The 27,577-nt window shown below is 33.1% G+C and overlaps 1 protein-coding gene across 1 annotated transcript in view; it reads right to left on the bottom strand.

The window, feature by feature from the left end:
• Positions 1-27,577, bottom strand: part of LOC145291079 (uncharacterized) — an 85,011-nt gene that overhangs the window by 22,936 nt on the left and 34,498 nt on the right. The window contains exons 5-9 of the mRNA XM_080136594.1: positions 26,190-26,246; positions 25,364-25,632; positions 23,320-23,452; positions 11,962-12,330; positions 1,041-1,309 (exon numbers count right to left, since the gene is read on the bottom strand). Coding sequence (XP_079992720.1) covers positions 1,041-1,309; positions 11,962-12,330; positions 23,320-23,452; positions 25,364-25,632; positions 26,190-26,246 — 1,097 coding nt within the window. The remainder of the gene's footprint in view (positions 1-1,040; positions 1,310-11,961; positions 12,331-23,319; positions 23,453-25,363; positions 25,633-26,189; positions 26,247-27,577) is intronic.

A 27,577-nucleotide genomic window follows, 5' to 3' on the forward strand; every position in this document is an offset into this window, starting at 1 on the left:
GGACTTGCTTAAATCGATATTGTAGGTGAGAGAGAAGAAAGAAGATTCGCTTTTACAAGGTGGTGAACTAGAGCTTGACTGATTAATGACCCAAAGATTTTAGCAAAGAGGGAGAGGAGACTGACGGGGCAGTAATTGAGCAGATCAGTTCTTTCACCAGAATTCTTGTATACTGGTACCATAGAGGTAATTTTCCAGCTATCTGAGAAACAAGAGTTAGTAGAATACATGGACTAGCTCAATGGAAGATTATTTTAATAGTAGTTCAGGGATGAGATCAGACCCACATGCCTTGGAGGTATCTAAGTTTTTATGATATAACAAATATGAGAAGGGGTAATTTTCAGATCATCAAATGTGGCTTTTGTCCACATAGGAAAATCTGGAGGGAGTGATTTCTGGGTTCTAAGGTGGAGTTCGAGGTAAATAGCCAGACAATAGTTCAACCTCATCATGGTTGTTGGATAGTGGAGGAACTATTGATCGTCCTTTATATACTATACTATTAAAGATTGTCTTAAAATCGAAAGTTTCTAAAAATGAAGCAGTGATTAAGACTTTTGTTTCTTTTCCTCAATTCAATCTAGGCCATTGTTTTATAATATTTAGAAGTTACAGAAAGATAAAGTCAAATATTTATTTATTTATTTATTTTTTTTTTTTTGCAAGGGCATGTTGTGACCAATCACTTGTAATGGCTGCAAACCGCATAACAATTTAGGTAAGAAAGGCACTGATCCTGTGCTGAGACATCATGATTAATAGAGAGCCTTATGGAGAGGGTGTGCAGTTGACATATTTTATAGCCCTAGAAAATATTTCAGCATTCTACATGTGTGCATGTAACATCTGTTTTAATAGATTATGGTTCATAATGAAGTAAATAGTATTTTATATAAATTAGTATTTTCATTTATATACACACATAAGAAGAGAAAATATTTCCAATTTATTCATTAAGCTAAACAACAAACACATATATTTAATCATAATATATTCAAAGAACAATAGCATTTTATTTTAAAAATTTCTTTACTCACCTTATATTCAATAACTAAACCATTTATATAAGTAACAGTCAGATTATAAGAAAGTATATTTGTTGTATTCACAAGACTCATCCTAACTGGAACTTTTGGCTTCAGAAAAGTTACAGTGATTCTTGGACCATCATCTTGTACATCAAAACTGAACACACCATCACCAACAACAAGCTCTCGGAAATGATCTTGATTGGTTGAGGTACGTATATCCAGAGCATCATTATCAATATTCTCATATGTTATTTCTTCATCATGAGCACATATTGCTGCAAAAAGATAAAATAATTATTACCATCTTTTATATGCATACACCAATGGAAGCATTTTACAATGATTTCTGTTTATTAATCATCAATCATGTACAAGTTTAAAAACAATTGAAATTTACTGTTAGAATAAACATTCTCCCATTATTAATTAAAATTTTCTAATGGATTTCATAATCATGAAATAGAATAGGTTTTAGGGAAATTTATAAATCATTGCTGCAAGACTAAACTCTAACATATTCACATTCATATGCTCTATATAATTACTGCAGAAAAATATCATGACTATAGATTAATTCAGTAAAACATCTTTTTTAAAACTAGCAAAAACAGATTTGGTAGCTGAATCAGATAAGAACCTAGCAATTTAACTGCAATGTTTGTTTTATTTTTACGTTTTATTGAATTAATGTTCCGTGATTTTAGAATATTCTCTTATCTATATTTTGTTCTGATATTTAAGGCAATAAGCTTTAGAGTGGAATGTGGACACAGTGGTAGTAGTCCTTATCAAAAGATATAATAATTTTAGTTTTAAATAAATGTAAAACACATAATAGCTGTTGGTACAGTAAGAATAGTTGTTGGTATCGTTGTTAGAATTGTTGTTGGTGCAGTGGTTGGAATAGTTGTTGGTATCGTTGTTGGAATAGTTGTAGAAACTGTGGTGGATTAAGTTGTTCGAACAGTTAGATGTGATTAGTATTGTGGTTGGTAAATATTGTAAAATTTTATTCTACAATAGTTAAAATTGTTATTTGAATATTGTGTAAACAGTTGTATGTGTAGTTATTGAAATTGTTGGTGGTACATTGGTTGGAAAAGATATAGAGAAAATTTTCATTAAGGAATATTTAATGCTTTTTTACATTTATTTATGAAAAAGAATAATTCATTTTAGAAAAATTAAAATAAAAAGCAGAAATATTTAATGACCCTTTATACACATTTCTAAAGTAAAATAATTAACTCACTTTGAAAATAATGACTATATAAACAATGATATTTGGGAGAAGCAAACCTTGTTTAATAAAAGTTAATCAAATGAAAAGTCATTATATACATAAAAGATTTATTATTTTTGACGGTGATAAACAACTAAATTGAGTTTATATATAATTTAATTACATTTTGACCCCAAACAAGGCACATTGCCACTTTGATGTAGGGGGCTACTATTGAGGACACCGGCTACAGGGGTACTAGGTGGGGAGTTGGGCAGCAAGATGTCGGTTCACGTTATGGATTGATAGATAGATATACATTTCCATGGTAACATAATTAATTCACTTTGAAAATAATTGAAGATATGGCTCTGAGAAAAAAAACTTAAAAGCTAATCAAATAAAAATGCATTATATATTTCTTTCAGTTTTTTATGTCTTAATTCAAATTATTTTTGTCTACACAATATAAAAGACCATCTTATAAAAGGTTATATCCCAAAATTTTACAAAGTAAGGTATAAAAATTTACTTTAAATTGAATAAAAAAAATTACCTTGAATTTATTTTATATAATGTACATTCTGTTGCACTCTCTAAAAAAATCATTGAAAATTTTATTTCATGTAAGGTACATTTTGTTGCAATTTAAAAACATTATCTTTCATCTAGCAATTAATAATATAGATATAAAATTTTCAATGATTTTTTTAGAAAGTGCAACAAAATGTACATTACATAAAATAAATCCAAGGTAATTTGTTTATTCAATTTAAATTAAATTTTTATACCTTACTTTGTAAAATTTATAAATTTTTGTTTTTGTTGTTGTTGTTGTTGTTGTTTTTAATGGAATTGATTCTGCTTTTCTACAGAACATTGATATGAATTAAATTCATGCATCCAGTCCGAACCGAGTACGTTCGTGGTATTCCTTAATACATAGATTTTTAATTTGTTGTTTTCCCAATCGTGTAACATTGATCAAAAGTTCTCCTTGAAAGTTCATTTGCTGTTTTGTGTGATCTCAACATTGTGGGTCTAGACGATTTTTTCCATGTATTAAATTTAAATTTAATATCGAAAAGTCTGAATCTAAGTTTAATTACATTTTAATTTCTTGATCTCAAATTTTTACCATCACATATTTGCATTACCCTTTGTTGTTTTTGGTTTCCATGAAACGCACCCAGGTTTTATTTTTATTTCTGCAATGAGATCTTTTGTGTCCCATTTTTTACATGCCAAACATTTTTTGACAGATATGGGCAGTCTCTAACCCAATACAGATTTCCACATCGATTACAAGGGGATGAAATTTTCCTTTCTGAAAATTCTTTTTTAGATGTGTGCAGATATGTGTAGCCATTTTCCTAGTTTGTGTGTTATTTGTTACATGTATTTTCGATTGTTTAGCTACTTCTTTTTTTCAATGCCATATTCAATATCCTCTGAGTCTTTTTTAATAATTTCTATCTTCTGGTAGTTTTCTGTTAATTTTTGTAGAGTTAAACTTGATTTAAGCTTTCTGATTTCAGCATCTCGATTTGATGTCAGTCCTTGCGCAAATACTATTCATTTTTCAAAATAACCAAAATACAAATCAATAAATATGAACTTACTGTTTGATATAAATGGAATGGTGAAGGTCTTATTATTTTAAGAATATGATCTCTTTTTAAAAGAAAAGGGATCAAAGAATGTCCTTAAAAAAAGAAAAACATTGAAATATTGTATTGCATTGCTATGTCCTTCTGATACTCATCCATATCTATTTACCAGCAATGCTTCAAACATGCAAACTACCTTTTCTATTATACATACTATATATATATATACACAGCCATGGTAAAAATTATGGAGCACCTATAAAAAAAAACTTAGATAATAGTTTAAACCTACGCATTTAAAGGTTAAGAACTATACAGTGAACAGTTGAGAGTAAATGTAAAATATTTAGAAGTTTAAAAACCAGTATTTATAAAATTTATAAACAGTAGATTGTAGGTATTTATTTGCTTTAAAGCATCTTCAAGAGTTTTAGCTGAGTTTTATACTAAATTCATTCCAATATTCAAAATGATTCACTGTCATATACTAAAAGTTGTTTCTTAGTTTTCAGGTAATATTTGATTCCGGCCAGTGCTTTAATAGTATATTTAATTGAAGATGCCTCCAAAGCTTTCAGAGATTAAAAAGGCACAACTTATTACTTTATCTCGTGAAGGATATTCTCAGGTAGAAATTGCTAGGGAGATGGAATATTCAAGGAAGGGAGTTCAAACGATTAAAAGGTACAAGGAAAAAATTTTTTCAAAAACAGAAAAGGATAAGGCCGTAAAAAGTCTACAAAAGCCATGGAAGACAGATCTTTGAAAAGAGCATCCCTTGCAGAGAGGAAGAAAAATTATCTGGAGCTTGCTGCTGAACTTAGAGGGGAAGCAAGCAAAAACATATCAGCTCAAACAGTGAGTAGAAGGTTATTAGAATCGGGATTAAAAGGATGCAAAGCAAGGAAGAAGTCTCAGGCCAACAAGAAAAAAACGACTCCAATTTGCAAAATAGCATAAAAATTGGACACTTGATGATTGGGCCAAAATTGTTTTGTCTGACGAAAGTAACTTTGAGGTAATTAACAGCTTCTATTTTCTAAACTTTGAACAGAACAATTGAAATTTTTATGTGAATACACATCCATAACACCTATTCAAAAATTTTAGCAAATTCTCATTTTTTTCATCAGACTTTTGGCACATCTGGAGCGGTAGGGAAGGCATTTCATTCTGATTGTGTGGTCCCAACTGTCAAATTTGCAGGATGAAGCATAATGGTTTGGGGCTTCATAGCTTCCTCTAGGCACTGGACTGTTGTACATATGTAAGAGCAGAATGAACTCCACAATTTATACTAACATGCTGGACCAGGTTTACTAAACCTCTTTGACTAAAATATTTAATAATAACATTTCAAGTGATGTAATCTTCATACAAAACAATGCCCCAAGCCATACGTTAAAAGTTTCAATGGGTTGGTTTGAGATAAAAGGGATTACAGTGATGAAGTGGCTCTCTCAATCCTTGGACTTAAATCCCATTAAAACTTTGTGATCCCATCTAAGGATAAGAGTGAGAATGCATAAATGTTTATCAAAAAAAGAATTAAAGGCCAAATTTCATGAAGAGTGGCAGAAAATAGATCCTACTATTTGCAACAATTTGGCCAATAATATGAAAAAACGAATAAAAGCTGTTATAAAGGCAAAAGCAGGACATGCCAAATATTGATTGTTATTAAAATAGATTTATCAATGTTTACTTCACTATTTTTAACCTTTAAATATATAAGTTTGAATCATAATTTTGATTTTTCATTGGTATATAATATAATTTTGACCATAGCTGTATATATATGGAGGGAACCAAGAAGAATTAGAGAAATTCTTTACAAGGAGACTTCTTGGGATGATGCAAAGCTCGATAATCGAGGTTGGGGCTTATATACAGAAGGATTTGCATTAGTATATATCTTTATAATGAACGAAAAATGTATATGCATTAGTATATATCTTTATATTTTCGTCTTTTCCGTTATCTTTCTGTATATATATATATTGTTCATTGTGTCTCTTTGCGAGATATCAAGTTGAGTGTGTCATGTCGACTGAAAGTATGTTTGCGAGTCTTCACAATAAAGGAGTTGGTAGTGAGTTGCGTTTCTCTCTTTGTAGGTAAGAACTTCTTTTGATTCTTGCTGATGGGATTAAAATCCCGCAGCCAAAATATCACTCTGCTACCAGGTTCTTCATCCAGAACAATTGTGAGTATCACAAATGTTTAAAAAAATTATTGATTACGTAGGTGAAGGAGATTGAAAATTTAAGTATAGTAATCTTTTGAAAGTTTCTTGGGCCAGTTGACCGTCCTCCCTGCTCTTGCTTTGTATAGATGGGTCGACTGTTCAGATGTGTGTGTGGTGTGTGTCAGTGAGTGAAACTGGGTGGTCGAGTGCGTCCAATCCAGCAGAGTCGCACTTTAATATGCAACCATTCATATTCACCTTAAAGTGTTTTCTTTTTCATGTCAAAACATTGCATGATCCAAGGCAAGATGGGTTGAGAGGTCTATGAACCGCTTCATTTGATAAGGATATCCTCTAATTTCATAGGAATTTGATAGTAAGGATATCCTCTAATTTTATAGGAATTGGATGAAATCAATCTTACTAAATATTGTGCAAACATAAATATAAGCTGAAAAATCTTGGAGATTTGGGATCCAATATCTGTTGGAGACAGTGAGAGAATTTAGTTAGGAAGAGGAGATGCCTATGGACTTTTTAAAGGGTGGGTTAATTCGAGTTGGAGCATGTGACCAAATTCGGTCTTAGCCTTCTTGAAATGATCAGGAATGAAAGTAAACAGGAGGCCCAGATGTGGTGATATGGTGAACAGTTGAATACACCACTTTAGTGAAACTAAACATAGGATCTATTAATTTTGCATAGGATGACAGAAGACTATAAAACCAGTCAACAGTGGATGTGATAAAAATTTTGTGAGCATATACAGTGTTAGTTAAGGGATGTGCAAAAACACACAGGGATGTTCAATTATCCACAAGTCTCTGCTTTCTAACATCAACCAGCAAGTCAAAATGATCTAAGAAATCAGCACCTAGACTGGATAGGGTAGGTAGGGAGTACTTGGTGAAGTTTGAGGTCAAGGATCAATAAAACTTGACCACATGTGCCTATCTTCAATGAATTCATGGCAAATACAGAAATGGCGGATTTCTTCGGTTTATTAGAAACCAGATGTAATGACAAAATAGAGCATGAGGATCCTGTGTCTACCATGAACGAACTGTCCAGTATTATTTGTAATATACAGCCAAGAATTATTATGACCTTGATTCCTTACACAAAGAACTTGTCTGTCTCGCTACAACACAGCCAATTTGTGCATTAACAAGTCAAGCTTTGTTAATAATTCGTCATTAAACAAAGCCCCAGCAGCTGCTACAGTCTAAATTGACCCGGGTTGCTGGCTGAGTTTAGGTAATAATTCTAGAATCTTTTCTAACATGGTAGCCAGTTGTTCAGCAGTGTTCTTTTACATGTTCGGGACCAGTATAGCCTGGACTTCAGTAGGCAAACGTAAAAGAACATTTTTTTCTGCCGAGGAGTTCTAAAGTTCTTTTAACCATCTTAGAAACTTTGTAGGGGGCCTCTCACCTAGGTGTTTCTCATGTATGTGTTTGCCTGGACCAACCACAATTTTGCATCATTTGCATATGGAAGCAATGATATGAAACTTACCGCTGCTGTTTAGATACAATGTAAATTTATACAACAGCCAAACCAATACGTTCATTAAATATAAACCACAAAAGAAACTTTATGGACTAATTGTTCTTTAAAATTAGCAAAAAATTGCACACGTAAAATATTTTATGAGCAGGCACTTACAGGACAAAGGCCCAGTTGACCTCCCATTCACTAGAAATAAAAATAAAAATACTAATAACGAACAAGATAAATGAAACTACAGATGCCGCACACTTTGCCCACTAACATTAAAAAAAACACATTTAACATAGGTTACAAATAAGTCCGGTCACTAGATATCTAAGCTCCCCGCTAAAGTAGCACACACAAGAAACAGATGAACGGGAGTTTAACTGGACCATTGTCCTGTAAGTGCCTGCTCATTGGCTAGTCAGGAAGGGTGTGGTGGAAACTAGAAAGCTGATTGGCTAACTAGAAACTTAAAAGGTGCATATATAAAAACACGAGACAACCATAAAATCCTCGCATAAGCCGGATGAATCCTAGCGGGGATCAAATTTTTTTTTTTTTCTCACACAGTGATCACCACTTATCAAGGCCCGGAAGCCACTCAGGGATAAGGGTTATTGCAAGTACATTATGTTAGTGTGGAGATTTGATGAAGTGTTTAATTAGGGGGGCGGTTCATTAGGAATTTGTTAACATTGGACTTGAAGACATCCAAGTTGTAGTCCGGAGGGAAGCAGGCAGACGGAACAGAGTTCCACAGGCGTGCAGTTCTAAGAAAGAAGCTTTGTTCATGGAATCCGCGTTTTGATTTAGGCACAGATATAGAGTGAGGGAAATTTTTCACATGCAAATGCGAAATATTCTGTGTAGCTTAATTGCCATATATATTTTATAACTTACTACTTAGATCTACCTACATATTGAGCACTGTTGAAGTAAATACTTAAAGTTTACACAAATTTATACTTTCGTATATTAATTTATGGGATTAAATGAAGTAGTTACACACACCCACACATATTTATATATATACTAGCAATCGGTGCCCGGCGTTGCCCAGGTGTTTTGAAGGAAAAAAAACGGTCAATTTTTTTAAACTTTGACCCCTTTTATGACCTATTAATATTTATTGTTTAGGGATCAAGTAAAGTTAATAAGTTAGATCCATGTCCAAGGAATCTATATATAAAATATCACGTGTTCAGACATTAAATTTTAGGAGGAGTTTGGTAGAGTTGTCAAAGGTCTAATTGTTGAATATTGACCACTTAATCGCCAAATTTCTGTCGAAAACCTATCACATCGATGTTCCCAAATCTCAGTACCCTGTATATCAAATTTCGAATCTGTAGGCTTAAAATTGACAGAGTTTTAGCGCAGGGAAATGAACACAGACGCACAGACACACACAGACACTATCACTTATACATATATATATAAACATAAACATCATATATATAAGGATAATAGTACGCCATATATATAACAGAAGACCATTATTTACTGTAGTGTAAGGAAAACCCGGGGGAACTTTACCCAAAAATAAATCTATATTTTTTTGTGTGTATTGATAGTCTGGTACTTATACAGTTTAGTGACGACATTAAAAAAATGGAAATATTGAAAAAAAAAATTTATTGTACGTAACTATTATAGACTGAAGTTCTCCGAAAAAAAATTTCACTTCATTTGATCAAGTAGTTTTTTTTTTTTTACATCGAAAAAAATGATTTATCACGGCAACGTCAACGTGGCCATTTTGGAAATGTTATTGCAGGCCCAGGAATTCCCCAAGGGCAGGTAACTGCCGTACATAGCAGAATACCTCCATTTTAGGCCAATCTAGCCCTTTATTCCTCACCAGAATGAGATTTTTAATTTTTTTTGCGAAGACAGATGCCATTTTTGGGTTTTTTTTTTTTTTTTTTTTTTTTTAATTTGTAACAGAAGTAAATAAACGAAGTTTCGAAGTTATCCATGCGTGTCCAACTGAGCATCTTTTGAAAATAATCTCGTATAAAAATTCTTCAATTCTTTGCATTCTTCAATTTCTTTGCATATTCAATAGTATTCTTATTTAAAAAAAAAAAAAACGCAAAAAAATTGCAGATTTAAAAAAAAAAAAGAAAAAAAAACGTAAAAAAATTGCAGATATGTTGTGCGCACTGCGCATCTCAATATGGCGAGAAAAAAAAAGGCTAGATTGCGAAATTTGGCCTAAAATTTTTTTTCAATATTTCCATTTTTTAATGTCGTCACTAAACTGTATCAGTATGGATAGTCTTATCAACACCCCTTTTTTCTATTTATTTAAAAAGAAAATACAACTTTATACAAATTCCCTATTAGTTTTTTTTTTCGGTTCTAACGATGATCATCTTTATTTACCTAATACGTGTAATTATATTCATACAGATATTCTATATGATTTATATTTGCGTAATATTGGCATAGAAATGAAGAAAATCAAATTTACTGTGTATTTATCGTGTTGCCATAACAACGTGACGTAGCCAGGAACGATAGTGGACGTGAGTGTGTGTGCGTGTGTGCGCGTGTTTTAATGCTGTATTGTTTCGTATCTTATCAACTTCTTCGAATCTATGTGTACAGTAATACAAACCCGTTTTTCGAGCTGAATAAATGTGTTACATTGAATAAAAACACGAAAAATATATCCAGTTTGGTAGAAAAGTAACTTATCTTGCCTTTGATAACATTTATTTGTTATATATTTGTTTTTTGACAACTTTTTCGAATCTATGTGTACAGTAATACAAACCCGAAATGAAAAGACCACGAGCGAACGCGCGTTTTACATAAAAATAAATATTTTTAAATTTTATCTTTCTAGCTTTTAAAAAAAGTTTAAAAATTTTATCAGCCGGCATAATTTATTTTTAAATATTGAAAAATTTCAGGAAAATTAATTTTTGCTAGATTTTCAAAACATTGTTTTCGTGTTGTGTACGTGTCTGCGGCTACACCAGAATGGCGGCCTTGATGTCGTAGGTTGGATTGTAAGATTGTGTAAGTTTCGTATTTTTTTAATTTGTAAATAACAATTTATAAAAGAATTAAACCCTTCCAAGATGGACAATAAATAAAGCCATAATATTTTATGGTAAAGTTAAGAGCCTACGAACCATAGTTTTTTAGGAGATGTGATTATTGGATTAACCAATCAGAAATCGTCTGTGGCACACACATCTCTGTTTTTATAGATATATAGATAGATAGATAGATATATTGTTTTAACACAATCAAGACATCAAGGAATAGATTGATAGCAACAAATAGTGTATTTCATCGTTAGTTACAATTCTTTTAAAACTATCCGGAAAAATTCATATACATATATATATATATATATATATATATATATATATACACACACACACACACACACACACACACACACACATTCAACCCTACCAACGATAATTTAGATTCTGCGATTGGTCAACATTTATTGGATAATCCAGAATGTTTCCTGGCATATAATGATGACTTTTTTTCAATTCTATTTAGAGGCCGATCAAGTAATCATCTGAAAACTCTCGAATCTGTCTCCATTGCATGACTCAGACATTCTCTCTGTCGAAAGAAGAGGTTCATTAACACATTGCACCTTTTAGGTAACTTGTAGGAAGATAACTAAAGGGAATTTTGTCTGGAAAAATATCCCATTTTTCTGCACTTAATCTTAAGAAAAATAAAGATACTTATCTTTCCAGATTTGATAAAGGTGCCGCCGTAGTCGTTCTGAACCGTATTGACTATATTAATAAAATGTTATATTTTAGATGACACGAATAAATTTCTCAAACTTAATTCGATCGACTCTTATGATAATACTTTGAATATTGAAAGCAAATTTCAAAAACGCTTGTACTTCTTATTTAAAAAGAATTATCTCTCCAAAGATATTTATCAGAAAATATGACCCACTTCCCTGAGGCTTCGAATTTATGGTCTCCCTAAAATGCGCGAAGATAATGTGCCTTGTAGATCCATTTTATCCATGATTGGTTTCGCTCAACATGCCCTCACCTAATATCTCACTGACTTACTTTAGCCTGTCCGTACATTCTATTCCACTTACTGTGTCTCTGATTCTTTTACTTTTTCTAAAATCATTCGAGATACTAACACCAATCAAAATAATTCTTTCTTTTGCTCGTTTGATATTTCCAGTTTATTTACTAACGCGCCTCTTGATGCGACCATTGCTATTTGTTGCGGTGCACTTTATTAATTAACAATTATGCACTAGTTTAAAAACAACTAAAGTAAATAAAAATTATTCATTACATTGAAATGTTTGATTGATTTTAATTTTGCATGGAATTATTTATTAAATAAAACTGCATAAAACTTCGTTTCAAATAAATTTTTAAAAAAACATACTTGTTGTAGGTATAGTTGTAGGTACAGTGGTTGGAATCGTTGTTGGTATAGTGGTTGGAATAGTGGTAGGTATAGTTGTTGGAATAGTTGTAGGTATAGTGGTTGGAATGGTTGTTGGAATCGTTGTTGGAATAGTTGTTGGTATTGTTGTTGGTATAGTTGTTGGAATAGTAGTTGGTACAGTTGTTGGTATAGTAGTTGGTACAGTTGTTGGTATAGTAGTTGGTACAGTTGTTGGTATAGTAGTTGGTACAGTTGTTGGAATAGTTGTAGGTACGGTTGTTGGTATAGTAGTTGGAATAGTTGTAGGAACTGTGGTTGGAATGGTTGTTGGAATAGTTGTTGGTACAGTTGTTGGAATAGTTGTGACTGATATTATTGTTTGCAAATATTTTATCACAAAGATCATAACATTTTATTGCACAATGGTTGAAATTGTCATTTGAACGATGTATAAACAGATGTACAGTGGTTCAAATTGTTGGCAGTACATTAGTTGGAAAATGTAAAAAAAATAATTGTCATTAGAATATATTTCATCCAATTTATATTTTTTATGAAAAAAAAGCACAAAGGAGAAATACTTTTTACATATTACAAGTCCGTGTAAATCTATATATATAAAAAGCAAAATGGCGGCATACGTTTTTGTATGTCCATGGAAGGCTTTTTTCACCAGGATTCTCGAGATGGTTACTATTTTCGAGAACTTTTTATATACTCCCTAGATCATAATATCTACGATTTGTGAACGCATGTCATCTCTACATTTATTTTGATCGACTTTTATAAAATTCATGCTACTTCCGTCTTTTCACATGTTTGTTTGTCTTTTTCATATAAATAAACTGAGACTCAACAAAGCAAAGCTGTCAGCAGCCTTTCGTGCCAGGAAGTCTTGAAAGCAATTAGCTTTGATCAATTTTGGGAAAGCCCTTTATATCAAACAATTGCTTTTCATTTGAGAGTTCCCCCTTTTTCAGGGGAGCTTGGTTTCCCTAACATAATAAATAAATGGAATGGTGGAAAGCTCAACGTTCATTTCTGCACCTGCATGAACTCATTCACTTAGCAAATAAACTTTTTGATTGACATTCTAAATTTCAATGTTTTTCACTTCCTATGGCTTCATAGCATAGCGGTAAGATGTCATGTTTTCTTTCACTTTCTTTTTCACCTTCGTGTCATGGGTTTGTCACGAGTTCAAGCCTGCCTGCCTGCCTGCCTACTAACACTTTTTTTTTCTTTTACACCTCCAAACTCCCGCTAGTATATATATAGAAAATAATTAAATTTTTTTTAATATAATCACAACTTATAAACAAGCTACAAATAAGGAAAGGAATGTCAGAGCACTCACCCCTATGATAAATCTTCTTTTATTTTCTACACCGATTTATGCCTTCTTATATCATTTTTATATTTATTATCTTATATGGTTTTTTACTTTTTAAGCATTGCTTGTTTTAATGTCAAGCCATATTTCAAGTCCCTCACACACACACACACACACATACATGTTCCTGAAAGGATGAAACACTAGTGTCTGTAGGTATTAAAAATAATTATAGTAATTATTATATCAGCCTCTTTAAGAACTCGGTTCTTATTGTTGAGCACTCTAAATTGAAATTGAAGTCAGTCACTTAAAGACACATGTGCAGATTATGATGTTATAATCATAAGATCATTATCGCCATCTTGAAATTTATATAAATGTTAATTTCAACTATATTTCTCGCAGTTAATGTTAGACAGGTGGTTTGTTCCTTGCTAATGGGGTCAGAGATGGCTTTGTGCCTGCATTCAACTCTTCCGACCAGCTGTAATCTGCACTGATGATTCCCAAAAGGATTAAACACTAGTGTCTATAGGTATTAAAAATAATTATAGCAATATTATATATATATATATATATATATATATATATATATATATATATATATATATATATATATATATATATATAGATAGATATAAATCTAATTATCTTAAGAGTATGAAAAAAGCAATCATCCCCAGTATATCAAAAAGAATATCTAAGATATCACAAAATGAAAATATATTCGATAAGAATAAGGATTAATATAATGAAGTATTACCTCAATCAGGATATCAAGGAAAGATCAAATACATAAAGGCGTTTGATAATTAAAATAGCAGGATAAATTATACAACATCATATAACATGGTGATGAAGGGAAGAAGAAATGTAAAGAATAAAATAGATAAAAAATAAACATAAGAATAAAAAGAATGAAATTAAAGAAGCATATAATAGTAATAATACAGTTAAGAATAAGAGAAATGGGTGCAAAAACAAGTCTGGTTTAATCATCCTTTTAGTGAACAGATACAAAATAATATCCCTAAAGAATTTTACAAAATAATTGATAAGAACTATATGAATTATAGTAGGATGGAATCAGGTGAATTAAATATTGAGAAAAAATGTAACTGTAGAATACCTAATGAATGTCCATTGGAGGGCAATTGCTTAATATATGAAATTGTATACAAATGTGCAGTTAGGGCAAATAATAGTAAAAAGATATACCGAAACCATATTGTATCATTTAACATTGAACCAGGAAAGGAAACAACTTGGAATGAGGATAAGGATAGAAATAATGATATGACAAAAATAAATATTAAAAATAAGAAGAGAAACACAACTGCGTGAGGTGATTGGCTTACAGAACCATGTAAGAAAAAATAGAATTTGAATTAAAATGGTCAATAGTAGATAAAGGTAGAAAATAGAATCCTAGTAAATCAAAAAGATGTAATTTATGTTTACTTGAGTAAACGTAGTGAATTCTAAAGAGAAAATTTGGAACAAAAAATTTCATGTTATTAAAGCTGTCTTCAGAGAAATAAATTCCTATTACCATGCTCAAGACCTGATTAAACGTGTTTAAATTTTAAAAAAAAATTAAGATATATGTTGAGAGTGAAATGTAAGTGTTATAAGAGAATGTTAAATTTAATACAAAGATTTTAGGATAGTGCAATAAACAAATTAATGGGTCATTAACTTAACACATAAAAATAAACTAATTATAACCTAAATAAGGGAAATAGAATTAAATTTAAAGTTGATAATCGTTATTGGGAATAAACTAACACCTGAGAAATTTCATTAGCACAAAAAAAGAATCAAACATTAAGTAATTGCAAAATATTGAGACGAACAGATTATGATGGATTAAAATGGACTAAATAAGAAGTTTGAAGCAAACTAGGTGAAAAATTGAACCTAGACTGATATAAAGAGAATAATATTAAAACTACAAATTTTAAAATTAAGCAAAAGAGATTAATGAATACTAAAGTCAAAATATTAAAGTAAGAATACACACGAATTTCGATAAAATTATGAATCGATAAATATAGGCAAACTTGAGTTATATCTCTTACACCATAATGATATACTGAATAATACAGAATAGTAAATATTTAAAAAAAAAAAAAAATAAAATGTTTATATTGAGATAAAACTTGAAAAGATAGATTTAACATTTAAATTATGTACATAACCAGTATGTGATGAAGATAAATTTTAATTGATATTATTTAAATAAACCTTTTAATTATAATTTAAAAAAAAAAAATAACATGTAAAGGAAAAAAAATCAACAAATATATGGCAATATGTAAATAAATATTTATACGAAAGTCGGGAAAATACAGATATGAATAGTTGGACATATAAATAGAGACTACAATTTGAAGGGGTAGATTATAGAACTTGGGGAATAAATTGATAAAATAAATAAATTGGAGAGGGAGAAATAATTATAAGAATTAGAAAAAACATTAAAAGATTAAATGAATGTAAAACAGGAAATTGATGAAGTATCATATTAAAAGAAGAAATTCGAAAATGGGAGATTAATCAATTCGAAGGCAACCAAAAAATAAATAAACAAATAATAGAATAATATGATGAGAAAGAGGTGAGTCTAACCGCTTGATCCTTTAAAATAGGGATTATGAATATATTTATACATATATAACAAATATATTTTAGTGTCTGAAGCTATTTTTGGAATATTTTTAAATGATATAATGTTTAAATTTGTCCAAATAGTTATGAAACAATCGTAACACACAGAAATACACCATATGATGTTTTCATTTCATATTTTCTTGTCTTGATTTTGCAAAAATATTATGTATAAAGGAAAACAAATATATATATATATATATATATATATATATATATATATATATATATATATAGTATGAAAATATACTTATGGCTGGTAAGCTATAGAGAAACGTTTATGTTTCATTCCAGGAAATCATCAGACTAATTGCTCTACTAATATCTACTAATGTATAGAGCACAGTTGAAATAAATACTGAAAATATATACTAATACATCTCTTAATAAATTCTGAGCCTAATTAATAAAAACCACACCTTTTAGGCAAAATTCTACTTTATTACTCAGCATAATCTCCTTCTGAGATTCACTGATTACAATGCTTCTCTTACAATTTGATGCCTTTTTTTCATAAAACAATTTTTTTTTGGGGGGGGGGGGAGAGTTTCTGATATCATGCCTTCACTATAACTAAAAAACAATGTGATTAGAGCAAACTATTTTAAAGTTAAAACCTACAAAGTAGACACATGTTTTTTGTTCGGGGATGAATAAAAGTTATAAAAACTAGTAAATGTAGACTTTGATAAAAAGTCGAAATGGTAAATCATATATTAAGTAAATGCAGCAAACTAGCTTCCAAAAATTACAAAAAGAGACACGACTGCTTGGGAAAAGCAGCTCACTGGAAACTATGCAAACGTCATTATTTTGAACATGCAGTACAAACAGACAAATTTATTTGGCCAAGGACACCGGACATCATAATAGTGAGCTGGAAGGAAAAAAACTTGCTAAATTGTAGATATAATTGTTTTAGCAGATGACTAAGTAAAGACCTAGAAGCTGAATATGAAATCCGAAGAAAAAATATATAATACCAATAATTGTAGGGGCACTAGGAATTTTCTTATACTAACTCCAAACAGTTTAAAATAGTAGTGGTATTTGCTGATATGCTATTTTTAAATCTATTTTTGTAAGAACGTTCATAACTGTCAGTTCATGTAATGCAACTTCAACATTAGGTATTGGATGTGAATTGAGAAAAGTTTATGATTTATTGCTATTTTTAAATCTTAACATATACATCTATTTCCATCTGATTTTCTCAAAAATACAATAGGTGATGACTACTTGCTACACACAGGGGGAACATATTCAAGAAAGTCCTATTAGCTTTTGCAATTTTGCTCCTACAAATGCACTGATAATTTTCTTTGAATTTTAAACTCACTTCATAGTTTTTTAACTTTTTAATTTGTTCCTATTTTTATCTCATTTAATTAATTTGGTAGAATTTATGTCAATTATATCATTTCCAAGAAGCCTATATTGCACATAACTTAAATTAATCCTAATTGACTTAATTCCTCTCCGATCGTTTGTTCTTCTTGTCTAAGTTTTTCAAACTCACAATATTTATTCACATTTTTTAAACAGGATAGATATTTTATGATTGGTTCATCACTTTCTTCTTTCATCAACATGAACTTTGTTTTTTCTATTACGACCAACATTTTCTTAAGTCTCATATTTTTTCTTACGATTTGACTTATTTTTTAACAAAGTCAGGTCTTCCAGATTTATGGGATATGCCATAATGGATATTTTTATTATTGCTTCACATCCAGCTGTAGTCAAAAATAAATCTGTTATTTCATTTTCTCGTTTAGTTTCCTTGTAGTCTTTTAACATTTTAGTTCCTTCACTGGCAACAAAACATTGTAGCAATGTATCGATAATATTGGAATCCTCGAGAGACTATTGCAATTCTATCAGCGATGCCATTGTTATGAAGTGAAAGTTGGCCTTGTTCATAGATAGTCAAGCTTTTTCCTATATTTCTTAGAGAGAGAATCATATAGGCTCTCTCCTATGCTTATGCTAATTAGTCAAACAGAATTGTCAGTATCACTACAATCACTATATCACTATGTTTTGGTGGCTTTTTGTCCACCCACATGCCCAGTTTGTTACTTCCAACAGTATATCCTTCAGCTTGTTAGATAATTCCTGTTGTAAATATAGTATTCAAATGATCCACTATGTGATCTCTAAACCTACATTTTACAAGTTGCTCAAACCACATGTAGTGTAAATAAACACCAAGGCTGTCAATATTTTATTACTAATCATCTTCAGCAATATGATTCGCTCACTTACATAATTAACTTCAATAATAGTATCTATCCACCTTTCTGCAATAAAAATACCAACATTACCTGGTCCCTTTACATTTCAACCAAGTTTTCTGGATAAAACATGTAGTTAAGTAGAAAAAAAAGAAATTAAAAAAAAATATATAAGACACAGCTGTTCCTTCCAAAAGGTCGAGCTCTTAAATGTCCAAAAATAATTCACTGTCACAAAAATAATTCGCCGGCACTTCTTCCAACCATCATTTCACTCTCTGCGCTCTTCACCCCTGCTTAAAAAAAAAAAGTACCGTTTATATGCTGCTCATTTCTCCACTTATGCAAATTGACTATCAACCAGAGCCATCTAGTTTTCCATTTCTCCAAACAGCCAATTAGCAAAGGGGGACAACTCAAACCACACAGAGCCATCTAGTTTTCCATTTCTCCAAACAGCCAATTTGCAAAGGGGGACAACTCAAACCCCACACTCCCTTGATCTACACGATCATCACATGTCAACCCATCACGTAGGCGCTCGACCAACATGGCGGCCGTCTCTCTCACTGCAATTTCCGTGGAGCCTCTTCGTGAACGTCGCTACTTGGCTCAATGTCGCTGTCTTCCTCTGATAACACCACCACCGGCCGCACATCAAGGATGTGTCGAGGGATGCCGTCGATAGATACATTGTTCGGAGACTGGACACTTGCCACAATGCCCCTCCCCCAGCGTGTGGTACAGCGAGCATCAGGCGGTTTGATCCTCACTTCCTCTCCCACTCGCACAGTCGCTCGCTTCTCGCCTTCCTCCGCAGGTACATGTGCAGTTCGGGGATGCTGCCACTCGTACTTGAAGACTGCCCTCCTGTAGCTTCGGACTGGATCCAAGAGAACACAGTGGCTGAGTCGGTCCTCACCTCACTATTCTGTAGCCCCCATTTCAAGGCTAAGTTGATGCCCTTCATAACCGCATCCAGTTCCGCCACATTTATGTGAGCCACGTCGTCCTTCTTTCGCAACCAAGCAGCATCTTCTGCAGTAACACCACCTATCTCCAAGGTGACCCCCACTGCTATACAGCTTGACACACACAACACAACACCTTCTGCACTGTTGGGTACATGCCAAACGCCTCTCACTGGATACTCCCTCTTCACCTCTTCAATAATCTTTCTAATAATGTCCACAGTCTCTTTATCAACTCCATCCTCCCACTTCGCTCCACTAGCTAGCCTTTTGATATAACTACATGCAGTCCATAGCCATCCTGCAATAGGGTAATGGCCAACCAGTCTTCCGCATATTGAGAAGAGTTCTCCCCTGCTCAATTTTTCCGACACCTCCGGGATCTCATTTCCCCTCCAGAACACTAACCGTCCTATCTGGTCCTTTCTTAGTTGGAGCCCTAACACAGCTCCTCCCTACAACGATTCCGGGCGTTTTGCAATTAGCCCAAAGCTGTTGAGGTCTTTTACTACGTCCTCTGCAGTTGTTACCGTCTCGTCCACCAAAATATCATCAATGTAGGAACTGGTGGCCCTTCTGACTGCGTCCACCTTGCTTAGCACCATTTTGAGGATCGCTGCCATGATTTTTGGTGCAGAATTCAGGCCAAAACCCAACCTAATCAGGTAGTACGTTCGGCCCTTGTATCTGACCAGCTGGTATTTTCAGAATTCCTGTGAAATGTGGATCTGTAGGTATGCAGATTTTAAATCCACAATCGTCACAGCCTTCTGAATCTGCCTGCACTCTCGCATGGTCTCTCCGCACACGTCCATCACATCGCCTCCCGTGTGACACGCAACGTGTACGTTCAGCTCCCTGAAGTCCTGTACTGGCCGAACTTTTTGTTTTGTGGGCTGAACAACCGCCATTAACGGCATCACACCTTCCACCTTCTCCGTCCATGGTCTTAAAATTCCCTCCGAGATCCATCGGTCCACATCCTTCTCAAATTCAACTCTTGTGCCTCCTCGTAACGTATGCTCGTAGCATTCCACTCTGTTGTTCAGTATCGGAGGTTCTCCCTTCCATGCCCACTGGACTGTCCATTTCTCACCATCAAAGTGTGCAGAGAAATCTTAGTCCTCTATCGTGCAACTTTTGTCTAACCCGGCCGTTCCTGTGACACATTTTTCGAATTGCACACCTGAAGCCCCTTGGTGTCCTCCAAATCTCACAGAGTTCCTATATACTGTAATGCTCCCTAGTTGAGCAATTGCGTACATCCCTAGCACCACATCGAAACCCGTGATAATTTTGTTAATAACAATCGCCTGGATTTTTAGTGACATCCCACGTACCATCAACCGAACGATACTTGTGCCATTGCACTTCACCTCTCTGCCGTCAACTGCCGTAATGCTGCTGGTTCCATTGCATGTGTCAACCATGTCTTTGGTGACAATTGTTGAAGTACAGCCCGTGTCGACAAGGGCTTTTGCACTTCGTCCATTTAGGGTCACCTCTACTTGTGGTGATATACCCTGAAGCGCCTTCATCGAATAAGTGGGGTAGCCACCAGCGCAGTGGCTTTCCCCTGTTCGTTTCCCTGGGAACAGAATCTGCTGATGTGGCCGAATTCCCCACAGCAGTAACACGTGACTTCTGGCTTTGACTACCTGCACTGCCTCGCCATATGGAGGCCTTGGCATCGGTAGCATCTGCCAGAGAACCTGGGTGTCTGCCACAGTCCTCTCTGCATTTCGTCCTTCACAATTTCCTGCTGCAGTTTGCTTCGTTGAGCGACAGCTACGATTCCCTGCTCACTCTCTTTTTTCCTGGCCAGCACCCTAGCCTGTGTAATCAACTCCGCCACCTCCATAGTATTTACACCGAGCAGTTGCTGCAGAGCTATAGAAATATAGTCCGGGAAGCCATGGATAAAGGCCAGTACTGGACTTCAGGGAGCTGAACGTACACGTTGCGTGTCACACAGGAGGCGATGTGATTGACGTGTGTGGAGAGACCATGCGAGAGTGGAGGAGATTTAGAAGGCTGCGACGATTGTGGATTTAAAATCTGCATACCTAAAGATCCACATTTCACAGGAATTCTGGAAATACCAGTTGGTCAGATACAAGGGCCGAACGTACTACCTGACTAGGTTGGGTTTTGGCCTGAATTCTGCACCAAAAATCATGGCAGCGATCCTCAAAATGGTGCTAAGCAAGGAGGACGCAGTCAGAAGAGCCACCAGTTCCTACATTGATGATATTTTGGTGGATGAGACGGTAACAACTGCGGTGGACATAGTAAAAGACCTCAACAGCTTTGGGCTAATTGCAAAACGCCCGGAATCGTTGTAGGAAGGAGCTGTGTTAGGGCTCCAACTAAGAAAGGACCAGATAGGACGGTTAGTGTTCCGGAGGGGAAATGAGATCCTGGAGGTGTCGGAAAAATTGAGCAGGGGAGAACTCTTCTCAATATGCGGAAGACTGGTGGGCCATTACCCTATTGCAGGATGGCTATGGACTGCATGTAGTTATATCAAAAGGCTAGCTAGTTGAGCGAAGTGGGAGGATGGAGTTGATAAAGAGACTGTGGACATTATGAGAGAGATTATTGAAGAGGTGAAGAGGGGGGATCCAGTGAGAGGTGTTTGGCATGTACCCAACAGTGCAGAAAGTGTTATGTGGTGTGATGCAAGCCGTATAGCAGTGGCGGTCACCTTGGAGATAGGTGGTGTTACTGCAGAAGATGCTGCTTGGTTGCGGAAGAAGGACGATGTGGCTCACATAAATGTGGCGGAACTGGATGCGGTTATGAAGGGCATCAACTTAGCCTTGAAATGGGGGCTACAGAATAGTTAGGTGAGGATCGACGCAGCCACTGTGTTCTCTTGGATCCAGTCTGGAGCTACAGGAGAAAGGAGGGTGAAGACGAAAGGCGCTGCCGAAATAGCTTGTAGTGAAGTAGAAAAAAAAGAAATTTAAAAAAAATATATAAGACACAGCTGTTCCTTCCAAAAGGTCGAGCCCTTCAACGTCCACAAATAATTCACTGTCACAAAAAGAATTCGCCGTCACTTCTTCCAACTGTCGTTTCACTCTCTGCGCTCTTCACCCCTGCTTAAAAAAAAAGTACCGTTTATATGCTGCCCATTTCTCCACTTATGCAAATTGACTATTAACCAGAGCCATCTAGTTTTCCATTTCTCCAAACAGCCAATTAGCAAAGGGGGACAACTCAAACCACACAGAGCCATCTAGTTTTCCATTTCTCCAAACAGCCAATTTGCAAAGGGGGACAACTCGGACTACAAAACACAAATCAATACATCTTCTTTCAAGCAAATCAACAATTAAACCAGCTATTCATTGCTACCTTCCAATATTTACATAGTCTGAAATGTATTCTTTTTTTATGACATTTCCTTATTTGAGGTAAGATTTTTTTAGTCCAGATATTCTTGTTGACATCAACCCAGTTATGTCATAAGAACCAATTTTTATAACAAAATATCATAGCAAGACTTAAAGTGCTACAACTGCATTTGGGATTTCTTAAAAATTAGTTTTCTCAATAAATAAATAAATAAATAAAAAAGGAATTATACACTGGTTCTCTGCACAGCTACACATCCAACATTATGTACAATGTACAAGGGGGAATTTCACTTATCTTAGTTGAGACAGTGATACAAAAGCACTCTACTTACACCGACTCCAATTTTAAGTATACTTTCAGAATTAGTATCCAAAAACTAATATTCAGTAACATGAACCAGTGATCAAGTCTTTTGTTTCCTTGGTATGAGTCACCCTCATCAACTACCTTCTAGCAATAAAAAGTTACAAAGCGATGGGTGTCTGATTGAATAAAGATAAAGGTTGTTTTTCTTTAGTACTAAGGCTTGTCATTACTTGTCATGACTTAGTAGGATCAAGTCTCTCTGACCTTCTATCTAGCCCAAGTAAGGGCCTAAGTGTGGTGTTGCAATTCATGCAATTATTTAGGCAACTGGAGTAAAGATTGCCCAGCTACATCATGATTTGCTATCTACAGTCAGCAGACTTTGAAAGTATTTTTAAAGTATTTAAAAAATGTTAAACTTTGAACAAAAATCACAAATCTATAAACTATTTGTAAAAGTATTACTCACCACGTGGACCACACAGATGAACACTAACTTCGGTTTCAACACGCCTTTCTGGATTTTCTTTTTCAATTGTAATTTCAAGCTCAAATAATGTATCAATTTGTGGAAGATATACTGTAGTAGTAGGATCAACATTCTGTAATGAAAAATAGAAAATTGAACATTTTATCAAAAAATACTTCAATAGTTCAGTTACAATTAATTAGTGTTGCATTTGCTTTATGATTTTCCTTTCCGACAACAAAATTTCTGTTTTTGAATTTTTGAAATAAACAATTGGTTATTCATATTATTTGGATTCATCAGACTACTGTTTTCATCTTCAGTGTCATTTTACAACGTTTTCATTCATACTCTGGCCCCATCAGGAAGATGTTCAAACATTACTAGACCACGTGAACTCTCTCCACATAACTATACAGTTCATGATGGAAAAACAACATAACAACAAACTATTCTTTCCAGATGTACTGATTATCCACATTGGTCAGGGTTTATGTTATCTATATACCGAAAGTCAACATTCACTGGACAGTACCTAAACTTCAATCTCACTATCCATATAATGTAAAGAAAGGAATAATCCATTGTTTAAAACACAGAGAAAAAGCAATATGTAATAACAGCAATGCATATCAAGAGGAGATGGACAGTTTAAGAGAAACACTCTGCTGAATCAACTATCCAGAGAGCATGAAAGCAGCTCCAAGAAATCTGGACCAGACACAAAAGGACATCACTCAAAAACTCACCACAGTTTGTATACCACACATGAAGGGCTTGTCTGAAAAAAAAAAATTCAATGAATCCATATCAAATCAGGACAGTATTTGAGAACGATTTAACTCTCCGGAAATAGCTTGTGAGAGTCAAGCCCCCTACAGAAAAAATTATGACTAACAACTGTGTATATGAAATCCCATGTAGATGTGGAAAACTATACAAAGGTGAGACGTGTCGACCACTAAAAGTATGGTTAGAAGAACGTCGAAAAGCCGTAACATATGGAGAGATTTAAAAATCGAGTATAGCTGACCATATTTGGAGGGAAAAAGGAAACCATTATAATTTACTACTATGGGACGAAGTAAAAATTATTGACGGAGAGGAACGATGAAGAGTAACGCAACTAAAAGAAGCTGCACATATGCTTGGAGACGATCAATTTCTAAGTATTCTATATGGAAATAAACATTACAAAAAACAGCTTCTACAGAGAAAATATCAAACCCAAAACTTCTGTTTTTGCATATATTGCTATCAGAAATGTTTATATTCTATACAAACTGCAACTTCTTAACAGAAAATTAAATATATATATATATATATATAGATATTCGGTAAACTTACAATATATTTACATTCCTTATTATTTTTTAAATATATTTCTGACCCGCTTCTTTGTTTACATCTACATGTGTGCGTGTGTCCGTGTGTTCCCGCCAGCATGCGTTACCAAAGAAAAACGCTTTTGCTTTGCAAACATATTTATTAGATGTTAATAAACATTATGAACTGCAAGTTTTTTTTAGATAATTTAATATCTATCTAATCAGTATTATACATGCAAATAAACATTACAAAAATTTAAATGATATACAAAATGCAACTTCTCCTTAGAAAATTAAATATATATATAGATGTTCGGTAAACTTACAATATATTTACATTTTTTTAATTTTTTTTTTATTTCTCACCTGTTACTTTGTTTTACACGTGTTCCTGTGTGCATGTGTTTCCATCAGCGTGCATTATAGCGTGAAGTAAATAAAGGGTTCCATTCGAAATTCCATCCAAATTCTCGAGTTCGACAGAAACATTCCCAAGTTCGAGATTATACCGATCGAAACGTTGTAAAAATGATACTCCAGACGAAAACAGTAGTCTGATGAATCCAAATAATACGAAAGCAATTTCTAACAGAAATCACAATGTAAATGTAATATGTAGTAAATAATATTTTTGATGAAAGCAATTACTAAAACTCAATTCAATACAAAAAATTTCTTCTATAAAATTGAATTGTCAAAAAGGAAATTTGACTTACCGTAAAAGGCTCTACTTCACCAGCTGCATATGTTGCAATAACACTAAAACTTTGGATATTCTTTGTATTTAGAAGGCTAATCTTAACTGGAAGTCTTGGTTCATTGAAAGTGATCACAAGTCTTAGAATATTATCATTTACGTCAAACTTATAGGGTCCAGCACCAGGAACTAATTTTTGAATGGGATCATTTGTGCTTGATGAAATAATTTCCACATCATCATCACTGAGATTTTCCTGTGTGATTTCTTCAGCATGAATACAGATTTCTAAAATAAAGCATTAAAAAATAACTTATAGAAAGATAAATATAAATTTATGTTGAATTTTTATGAAAATACATTGATAACTGTCAGGTTAGCTTAATGAACCAATAACTTTTCTAATCACAATATATGAGGCAACATTCAATGACAATTATACAGTAAGTAATGCGCATGTATCATCACATAGTTCAATACATTTATAATTATATAAATAAGTTATATAATAAAAATTGCAACTACAAAATATTTTCTCCTTTATTGGCTACAGTTTTAAAGATTTTATATCCTTGTTCTTGTTAAGTAATATACTACAATGATGATTTAATGATAATTATAAAGTAAGTTATGCACGTGTATCATCACATATTTCAATATACTTTTAATTATATAAATAAATTATATAATAAAGATTTGCAGATACAAAATATTTTGTATATCGCATATAAACTACAGTTTAAAAGATTTTATAAGTTTATCCTTACAAATAAATATACTACAAAGATGATTTAAAGAAAATAAAAAGTCATGATAATACAATAATATAATCAGAAATACTCTACCATGTGTTGTAGTCATTCTTATAGGCCCTTTAGTAGGAAAAGTTGTTGTTGAGGTAACTGTGAATATAACCACAAAATGTCAACAATCATTAAAATTAAGATTTTTTTTTACAAACAAAATCTCATTAATTCTAACTAATCAAATGTTACACAAACAGAATTAGAATTGAGTTAAAATAACAAGTTATGCTGGTTCAAATAATATACCAAACAAACGTTCATTATTATTTAGAATTGCTTTTGCTGTCTTGTTCATATATTCATGCACAGAACCAGGTGCACTATTTTTCTTTTAACTTCCTTAAATATTTGCAACGTTTTGCTTCTATACTTCTCAAAGCTAATGAGGTTTTCTTTTGTTGGATATTTTGCAATTTTCTTAGAATTGGGTAGCATTTTTTACAGCTTTTCTACATCAATCATCAAACGATGGTTTACTGCGTTTTACAGAAGGTTATGTTTTGAGCATGTTTTCCTTTGCTGCTGATAATAATGTATTACTAACGTGTGTGGTACGATCTTTATTTTGGTTGTTTGATTATGGAATCAATTTGTAATGTTCATAACTTCTTAAATTTTTCCTAATTGGCTTTTTTGAAATCCCAATATGATATTTTTACGTCAGTTTGAGATGTAAAGACGTTATTCTAAGAAAATCGGGAAATGGTTGTTTTGGACTTTCCAGTTATAATTTAGGAATAGCTTAAAACGACATATTGTACAATATGTGACTGTTGCTGAATATGTTTACGTTGTTATTTTTGCAGAATATGTGTATAGACTCTATTATTTTTACTTTTTTCTCCGGTTTTCTTGCTTCCTCATATTTCATTATGGTTGTTAAAGTTCCCCATTATAATGAAATATTTGGACAGTTGTTTAATTAATTCACTTAGTTCTGATTCTTCGAGTTCTTTATTGCTGATATATATGTATTGGGCACACTTTTATACTTTTATGAAAAGATGCTGATATAGCGACTTCTTGCATATTTGTATTTCATTGTGTGAGATATTTTTAATGATTACTTATTATCTACATCTTTGAGTTTAATTTCTTGAAGGCAAACAATTGCTGGATAGTGGTTTATAATGTTCACAATAGTTGGCCCATATTTTTCTGATATTCCAATTATTTATGGGTTTTCATTTTAATTGTATTGTCTGTGAAACTTATATTCGCCTTTCTCGGTTTTCTTGCTTCCCTATTTTTATTATGGTTGTTCAAATCACTTATTATGATGAAGTATCTTGGCAGTTGTTCAATTGACTGCCTTGTTTTAATTCTTTCAATTGTCATTTGCTAGTATCTATAATAAGCACAATGTGATAGTTTTATGAAAAATGCCAATATGGTGACTTTTTGCATATTTGTATTTAATTTAATTA

Source organism: Euprymna scolopes, chromosome 12 (assembly GCF_053919585.1).
Source record: "Euprymna scolopes isolate OS-2025 chromosome 12, ASM5391958v1, whole genome shotgun sequence".
NCBI classification, from domain to species: domain Eukaryota; kingdom Metazoa; phylum Mollusca; class Cephalopoda; order Sepiida; family Sepiolidae; genus Euprymna; species Euprymna scolopes.